The sequence below is a fragment of the Hoplias malabaricus genome, chromosome 5, assembly GCF_029633855.1.
Source record: "Hoplias malabaricus isolate fHopMal1 chromosome 5, fHopMal1.hap1, whole genome shotgun sequence".
Classification (NCBI taxonomy): domain Eukaryota; kingdom Metazoa; phylum Chordata; class Actinopteri; order Characiformes; family Erythrinidae; genus Hoplias; species Hoplias malabaricus.
In genome coordinates this window covers 7,444,484-7,453,952 of record NC_089804.1, presented here as the reverse complement: position 1 = coordinate 7,453,952, position 9,469 = coordinate 7,444,484, and the positions used below count along the sequence as shown (strand labels likewise).

Sequence of the window (9,469 nt, the reverse complement as noted above, 5' to 3'; positions counted from 1 at the left end):
ACACCCACTGCTATAATTGATACGTTGTCAGACCTGATGTCACATGCCCTAATGTAGACTCTCACAGTTCACATCCAACAGAACATAACTGGGGGTTGGTGTCAGCAGAAAAAAGGTGCTTTTTTTGTACCATTCCATAGCAATGTTTATCCTAAAACATGTAAATAACTATCAGAAAATAGCTATGAACATGAGTAGATGGTGACTTAAAATTGTAATTAAAAAAGTAGGTTTAACAGGACCAGCTTAATCTGAACTGCAATTTTAAGGTCATAAGCTCTTATCAACCTAGCAAGTTTAAAGAACCCAAACCTACAGACTAATTTGGGCCCCCCACTCCACTATAATTAGCCTCCAGAGGATCATTTACAGCACACCTAAGGGGAAATCACTTTCCATCTGTAAAGATAATCACACACTTCCTCTCCAAGTTATATCGTTGCATGTTATAAAAGCAATGCAGCCTATAGACAAGAATATATATATATATATATATATATATATATATATATATATATATATATATATATATATATATATATATATATATATAAACAAGACTTATTTTGATTATGGGAATCAATTACAATCTTAAAAAAAAAGTGTATGTCTAGAAGGCCTGAGCAAGCATAGAACTGTGGACTAGGATCTTTCATAACTCACTAGAAGAGATATCTGAGCTCCTGCTAATTCATCTGGCATGCTAAAACCAAAATATAACCTATATACTGTTTGTGGAAATACCAGTTTTCAAGTTTACTTATAAATTACGTGTTCTGCATTAAGCTGGCATTTAACGAAACAGAAGTATATGAGCTTGTATATTGAAAAATTATATAGTGAATGACTAGGCATATAAGATTCAATTTCCATTCAGTACATCAAAATGTTATTATTAAAGAATTATCTGTGCATATTCATGCATGAGGATTCAATTTTCTTACAGCCCACTTCTGAGTTAATTGTGTGCTAAAATTTTACACAAAACAATACAATCTACAAAGAAAATTCTAAGACTCAAAAGGATAAAATATTAGTTGCAAATGCAAAATAATACAAAACATTCAATATTATTTAAAACATTCTTGCAGCTTTTGTTCACATTTTGCCAGTTTCGATTTTTTTTTTCTAGTGGAATCTTGAATCTTACGTTTGCTTCAGCTTTTGTTTTGTCAAACGTCATGAACGAGAAGTCTTGGAAGTTGTACATTACTTTGAATCTCCATTGATCAACTGAGTTTAAACTGACACAGAAGATAACCCTTCAATATCTGCAAAGAGTAGTCAAGTACCTTTTAAAATTAAAAAGTATTTTTTCTCTTCTGCATTCACAACAAATATTTTTCCTTTTGATTAAGAGAATTGTGTATAACTTTTGGCACAAAATTAACATCATTTTGTCACTAGCACTTTAATGAATTTTCCAGCATTATACTAGCAAAATGGTTTGGTTGTTGTTTCTGTTTGTTTTTTTTGTTTTTTTTCCAAAATTCAGACTGTCATCCTAAATGTATTGCTCTTTCCAATAATCATCCTTAAAAACCGATGCAGTTGTATTCATCTGTAAACACAGACCCATCACCTGAGATTTCCAGATACTTCAGTTTTCACAGTCAAAAACAATGTGGTCCGAGACACTAAAGTTCATCTTTTCCTATAATTTTCCCTGGATAGTCCATCCCGAAAAAAGAGGAAGGCCTGCCATGAACATCTCTTTCCCTCTTTACAAAGGCTGAGAAGGATGAGACACAGTTCCCAATGAAGTGGTCAGCCTGACCCAGGATGTACAGATCAAGCTGAGCCACATCTGGACGAACGCTGACCACCTTTACCTACAATCAAAGACAGAAAAATCAATTCAGGTTGAAGTTTAAATTTGCAAATAATTCTGAACAGTTCTTGTACTGACAATACATCTAAATATGGCACCTTCTCTATGCAAACCATGAAACAAAAACACCTTTGAAAGCATACAACAAATGGGAGCCCTAAGGTAATTATGTACACTTCTAACAGGATCTTACATGACTAAAATACTAGCTACTGACAAGCAATTTTATCTTCATTTATCCAAATGAATAACAATTTTATTACAATAAAATATTATAAGTTATCACAATACATTTTACACTAGTCTGGGAAATTTCGGTCATTGTTAATTCCACCCATTAGCAAAGGTCTTTTCCAACCCACACAGCTACCAAAGTTAGAGGGTGAAGGCAAGTACATGCTTTTTCTGAAACAAGTGAAGCCAACCTTCTGTTTCTTTTCAAATTGCAACAAAGTTCCTCACACTTTGAGAACCAGGGATCAAACACCAGAGCTCCCAAAACTTGAACACACACAAGTCAATTAATTAGAAGGCTCGGTCACCTTTCCTTTGAAGACTTTCTCAATATCAGTGCTGTGGGACTCTGAGTCAGTGGCAATGTAAACAGACTGAGCTTTTGTCTTTTTAACCCAGAGCTTGACGGCACGCAGGATCTCGGTCAGGTCAGGAAGACACATGGTAATGGTCAGAGGTAATGCAGTCTGTCTGTCATAACCCACACACTGAGGTGAGGCCATGAAGTGAGGGCCTGCATCTCCAGACTGCAGTAACTTACAGGCATTTTGCTAGAAAAAGAGCAAGGTCAAATAATGAAATTAGCAAGAGACAACAATATCTAATATAATGGAAATATATAGAACCGTTAAGAAAACGGATACAAACAGTATGCAGTCAAACTTCAAGCAAAACATTTTGGTTTAAACACAGCGTTTACCCAGTCCGATCCAATCCGGAGGTGAATGCCTACAAAAGGTCTTGGAAGCAGTGTTTCAATGTGTTTCTTTCCATCCTCCACCAGCCGCTCAGACCACACCACGTAGCGCTGCAGGCCAACATGCTCCTCCAGTACAGGGAACTGAGCTGGAGCTCCAGGCATAGCCAGAACTGGGTGCTCTGTTGAAGAAAACCTGAGAAAGGATAGGAGGGTGGATGAATTTAATTAGTGTCTAAGTAACTAAAGGTCCAAAGTAGCTTTGCATGGTATACCGATACTAGAAAATGATCTCAATACTTTGTCATTAAAAACGGTACAATACCCCATATAATTAGTACCGGTGAGTGTTTTAAAATATAAGCAGTATTTCCAACGAGTGCCAAAAGGGGGCAGTGTGTGCCCACAGTGCTTTGCTTCTTCTCCCTCCCTTAATGATTTTGCAGCTAGTTTTAGTGAATTTTCAGACCTTCTAGCGAGTGATTTAAAGAAAACAACAACCGTCTAAGCACCTGCAACTTCCTGTACAAACTTTAGCTACTTTATATAGAAGAGAATCGCTGGTAGCACAACACGTTAGAACACCAGGACTGACCATGAGTGGGAGAGACAGCTCTCTGTCTCCGCGGCTCATCTGAGCTCCAGGAGACACAGCTCTCTCGACACGGCTCATCTGCTCCAGAGATGGAGCAGCAAAGTCGGTCTGCGCGGTAGCTCACACAGATCAGAAAGAGCTGTTAATGTCCAAAAAGCGCTTCCAAAGTCAGGCATGCTTCCTCATTTATTCATTCATTATCTGTAACCGCTTATCCAGTTCAGGGTCGCGGTGGGTCCAGCGCCTACCTGGAATCATTGGGCGCAAGGTGGGAATACACCCTGGAGGGGGCGCCAGTCATTCACAGGGCAACACAGACACACACACACACACACACACTTTCGAGTCACCAATCCACCTGCAACGTGGACTGTGGGAGGAAACCCACACGGACACAGGGAGAACACACCAACTCCTCACAGACAGTCACCCGGAGCGGGAATCGAACCCACAACCTCCAGGCCCCTGGAGCCTGTGTGACTGCGACACTACCTGCTGCGCCACCGTGCCGCCCCCCGGCATGCTTCCTATTATGTTGAATTTATTACTTTTTCTGAACTCCTGAGAACATATAATTGATTGAGGCATTCACCTTTGTTCAAAGAGTAAACAAGTCTTATAAATGTATGACACAGGGCCAAAGGTGCGACTGGACCCAGAACTTTGACGACCGCCCCCTCAGCTTGTAGAGAAAGTACATTACTTTTCCTGATGTTTTAGACTTTTGCCATAGTATCATTTCAGTATCGGTATTGAGATATTTAGGCAGGTATCATATTTAAATTCATAATTTTGGTATTGTGACAACACTAGTCCAAAGTTCTGGCAGGCACACTTTACATTCAGAGAATCTGAAGTGAACCCACTGCAGACCGATATTTGATCGTGCATACACAGCTGGTATATTCCCTATATAAATCCATGAACTTCATCATGCTCAGTGTTATGTCTTGGGTAGAGATGCAAAAAAAACTCCAGCACTTGTCTTTCCAGAGTGTCAGTAATGGCTTAGTTTGTAATGCTTTAGTGTGTTTGATTGGTCTCTTAAGTTAGACAGAAGCTGAACTATGAACAAACTGAAAATGAATCATCATTCATTCATTCATTCATTCATCATGCTTATTATTATCAGGGGGTCAAAGTAAATCATACCTTTTTATCCAGTGTGGTATGTGGTAAGAGCTGAAAGACAGGCCACCAAAGAGAACAGAATGGTCAAAGTCTACTCCAATGTGGTCCCAGAATGGACCAAAGGGGTTTCCCTCCTGTATACAAATATTAGCAAATTAACTTACAAACAAACACTTCTTAAACGTGTCATTATCATAACAAACCTGTAGGTGGCATTGTTTCCTTATGGACATTATTAAAACTACTTGTTTGTCAGCTTTAAATACATCAGCATTCATAAGCAGAAAAAGGACAATGTTAATAAACTTGATACAACTTTTTAAAAGTAATAAAACAAAATAAAATAAAAACAGTACATTTTAGAGTTCTTTGTGTCCTAAAGGAGTGTGTATATAGCTCAGACACCATTTGCTCAAAGGTCCAAAATTTCTTCTGAATTAAAAAGAAATAACAAGATATTTTCCAGGTTCCTGCAGTAACACCATCTATTCACCAGGGAAGGCTTTACATTAGATGATTAGAACATTGTTTGAAGATTTGTCTGCATTCAGCCACAGGAACTTTAATAAGCTTAGGGGCTCATGTCAGGCTGGTTGATGACCCTTGGACATACAGTGAACACATACAACCTGTGTACACTATAAATAAATAATACAATTTCCCATCCTCACTGGATACAATTCCAGGCATATTTGCTTGATGCTACTTTCTAGATGTATGTACTTGGCTATGATTATAAATCAAAAACCCAATAAAACCTTAATTTTGAAGTCAATGTGAATTAAAAAGGCTGCCAACTGGCTTTAAAAACCACACACTCTCACGCACCTTCATGGGGCAGCTCTTCTTATCTGGACTCCTTTGAACCGCAGACTCGAAGCAGTAGGCAGTTCTCTGGCCTGGGGGCCAATGCGTAGGAGCCAGATGATCCATGAAATCCTCGAGGCTCACCACACGGTGGTACTGCTTAAGCGGCTCCAGCTGGAAATACTCACCGTAGGGAATATGCACCTGTGGCAAGAGTGACAGAAAGGCTAAGAAATGGGAATAAACCCTTCAAGCAGTCAGGCCAATGAAGGAGTTACCCAGTTTAATTCAAACACCTTTACCAACCTTTCATAAACACTATGTAAATAAATTCCCCAGGAAATTGGAGGATGCTTGATAAAATAAGGGAGATGTGAAGCCCACCACAACTTCTTTTCAAACTCTTGCTAAAAAGCCAGAGGACAGATCAATGCTCTGTTAGACCCCTAGCTTCAACCCGCTGAAGAGTCAGAAAGGATTGAAGGTGCGATCATCTTTTGACAGGGCTAATGCTTAATGCTCAGAATATTTCTTTAAAAGCACTCTGAAGAATCGAGTGGAGAACTGAGTTTCAAAGCATACAAATATAAGGTCAGCCTACACAGATCATAATACCTGGGAAGGTATTATGAAAGCATTATATTGCAGATGCTATTCAGTTTCACTGATAGATGTCTAATTTCTAATATGTTTAGAGACCTTGCTAAGTAATTGGATCTTATTCTCACAGCCATTCCTCAAATCGAGAAGAATCCAGATAAAATCTGGAAAGACATCAACCCTAAAAGCTCCTGTTGATGGCCTCCTGGCCAAGTAAAATTCACAAAGGATGGTCAGCATTTGGCGAGATCTGAGGTTTGTCAGAAGTCAACCTTGTCAGTGTTACCCTTTCTATGTGTTATAAATGATTATTAATTACAAATTCAAATGTGTTTACAACCTATTTAATAGCCATTAATAAACAGATTGTAATCTGTTTATAAGTGTAGTCTTATTCTGAAGTGGTACAACAGGTCTGCTCTTAACAGCTAAATTCAGTGATGTTTGGAGGCAGATAGGAGAAGAAACATGTAGACAGATAAAATACATGGATTCTTACGTTTGTGTAGGGTGGAGCATGATGCCGGTAAATAATCCAGGGTGGGACTGCCAGTGTTCGATTCAGTGCTTTGGCAAATGCCAGTGAGCCAAGGAAGTGGTCTGCCTGGTTTCCAAAGCGACCTGAAATTAATTAGACACAATTTTACAGATTGTAGTTGACAGAAACAGAAACAACCAAGAATAAACAATACCACACAAACCAGCCAGTGATATTACTACACGTTAAAACAGAACCTGTTTTAACCTCTTTAACAATAATGCCAACTGCTTTTATTCCAAAAAAGTCGATTTTTGAGTAAAACTGTGTCTCAAACAACAGCACAGTGGACCATTATTGAAAAATGTATACTTGCAATCCTGAGAGATGTGTTAGATAATCGATGAAATGTTTTCTTAAGGAGGTTTAATAATAGTACATTTAAAAATGCAAACAGAGCAACAGGAGCTTGTACTAAATCAGAAATTACAGAATTGTATTCCCATTACACAGAGTTAATATATGGGAGTTTATTTAATGTTAAAAAAGGCTTTCCCCATAGAAATTTAAGGGCTCCATTTGCTGCAAAAAAAACTTTAAATGCATCAGCATTAGCAAAATGTATTGGGATATTCGTTAAGGATAACTTAGTTTCAGCTCAGCCACAGGTGATACAACAATTTGTTTTATTGTCCATTGCGATTTCCGATTTGCGAGTCTGTTACTGAGGCTTTAAGGTGGTGTAACCGTGCAAATAAACGGATTTAGACAAAACCGCGTTTGTTCATTGAAGCCTGAAGTGTTATCACTAGGTTAACTGTGACTTGCACTCATTTCCACACACACACAGAGCTTCTGTTTTTAATCTTAGTGTTTACCCATGCAGGGGCAGTAGAGGATGTATCCATTCGGGTCCCATTCCAGCTCTGCGGCTCCGCTGCTGAGGGAGAGGAACACAAACCAAACAAGACTCACAATGTACACTTTACAGCCAATCGCTTTCAGCGCCATTGCGAACTCCCCACGCTCCCACAATGCACCACGGTTGGAGGGCCGTTTGTATTTTTAACACTTAAAGTGCCACAGACTATAACCAGGTAAGCGTATAAAGCACTTAAAAGCCACGTTCACGATTGTAATTTTAAAAATAAAAAATAAAAAAATACATTAAACGAGTAAAAAACAAACTGGCTCTGTTAGACATTCTTGGCTTCCCCTCTCTCTTTCATGGCAGAAAAACAGCAGAGACCTCCAAACATTTCAAACCATGAAAAGTGATTAGGTTATTGTCTTATTCCTGTCCATAGGTGGGTAATATTGACTTATTTTTGCTGTTTGACATTTTTTTAAAGTAGGAACTCAATCGGGAGACTGCTAAATGCACGAAAGTAAACAGAAAATGCTACAAAAACAGTATCACTACGAGTTACAAATGAATTTCTGTGGTAATTCAAACCCCAGACGGTGAGCATATATCGGTCCACTGGCATAAAAAGGCTGGCACACCACTGACTGTAGACCACTGCTGGTCCACTATCAGACCACTCAGATTACTGTCCTGTACAGGATATAACTCATTTATAATCTCCTCAAACAGATTTTAAATTCACAGAGACTTTTATTCTGGAAAACAAACTAATACAGATATCACCAACAACTATGAGAGCTATAATAATGAGTATAAGCCTGATATTAAATGATTATGATAAAAATGTTGATACTGTGCTGGATTAAAATTATTTATTAATCTTATTTAGAAAGAATAACAAAATGACCTAATAAAGGAAAAAAAGTAAACAGGACTATGAATAGAAAAGTGCTAAAATGTGGCATTTTGTCTAAAATTCTGTTTAATCACCAGCGGCCCGCCCAGAAAAAAAAAAAAACTATGCCAAACACTAGTGGACCTCCAACTTTGCCCTCAGTGGGCCAACAGTGGTCTGCCATCTCCTTGCTATCAGGGACTGTGAATAAAAACTTACAAATTAAACTCTGGCCATGTACAAACAAGAGTTTTTTCTCCTCAAACATAAAGTTCCACCTTAAAAGATGCTGAGCTTCTCAATGTAAACAAACCATCTGGAGAGAATTGTAGTCCTCCTTTAATCAAAGTTCCCTTTAACCTGAGTTTTACAAGGGGTTTACAATACTCTCTCTCTCTCTCTCTCTCTGTACACGAGTAATTAAATCATAGCTCAGCAGCACCACAGTACTGTCGGGATTAATCATAGTTTAAACTAAATTCTGCTACAAGCTGTGGCCTGACACATGGCGGGGACGCTGGGAAACTATACCCCACATACCAGCAAGTTAATGACTTCTGGTGATAATCTTTCATAATAAAATGTGCCTACAACTTAATGCATGGGTATGATATATTTAAAATGTGGGGACGACTTTTTATAGATATTTATCTATATGTTTATAGATATTTGATTTTTTAACAGGTTCACACACATAAAATATCAAATTTCCATACATTGCGTGAGTGTGTGTACTCTGCGTGACTGTGGCGGTGTCCTGGCAACATGTTGAAATATTTCTGCTTTTAAAGCCTCTAATGTGACAGTTACAAACACCTTAATTTAAAAACACTAGCTTCTAAGGCACTGACTTGAGACAGCAAGACAGAAAGACCTTGAGGTGGCTGCCTTCTGTTTTAGACACAGCTTGTGTGACAGATGTGCCACTTCGTATGTCAGCTAAATCTAAACATGTTGAACATTGAGCCAGTCATTTTGCATGCAAAACCATATCATATTTGAATAAATAGTGAAAATAAGAACATTGAATCACTTAGGAAATATTCAAGCACAGTAATTTAACTACAGTCGTGCATTAATTGATGTTTCTAGGTTAAAGCTGAAGGAGGATTGAGTAAACTTTGAGAACTAATAATAGAATCTCCTTAAAATATATGGGAACTGATCCATTATATTTGTCTTACCACAAACAAATACCCAACGCTTTGAAAATATTTTCTTTATTGCCTGATTAATTCAGGTAAGGACAATTGGCACGAGTCACAAACACAGTGCAAATTAAGTAGTAATTGTTTGTTTTATAGGCTTAAAGTTGAAAAACACAAGAACATTT

General features: G+C 38.1%; 1 protein-coding gene across 1 annotated transcript; it reads right to left on the bottom strand.

The window, feature by feature from the left end:
• Positions 1-1,532: 1,532 nt before the first annotated feature.
• pofut1 (protein O-fucosyltransferase 1) lies at positions 1,533-7,400 on the bottom strand. The gene is made up of 7 exons (XM_066672008.1): positions 7,252-7,400; positions 6,395-6,516; positions 5,317-5,499; positions 4,510-4,622; positions 2,766-2,958; positions 2,374-2,616; positions 1,533-1,832 (listed from the first exon to the last, which is right to left on the bottom strand). Exons 1-7 carry the CDS (start codon positions 7,382-7,384, stop codon positions 1,638-1,640), a joined length of 1,182 nt encoding a protein of 393 aa, XP_066528105.1. The 5' UTR covers positions 7,385-7,400; the 3' UTR covers positions 1,533-1,637.
• Positions 7,401-9,469: the final 2,069 nt, after the last annotated feature.

Bases quoted from the DNA above. Each gene is read 5' to 3' on its own strand.
- pofut1 (XM_066672008.1), bottom strand. From the start codon at position 7,384: ATGGCGCTGAAAGCGATTGGCTGTAAAGTGTACATTGTGAGTCTTGTT. The intron at 5,500-6,394 runs GTAAGAATCCAT...CTCTTGCCACAG, and splicing joins ATGCTCCACCCTACACAAAC to GTGCATATTCCCTACGGTGA. The intron at 2,617-2,765 runs GTAAACGCTGTG...CTCTTTTTCTAG, and splicing joins TCCGGATTGGATCGGACTGG to CAAAATGCCTGTAAGTTACT.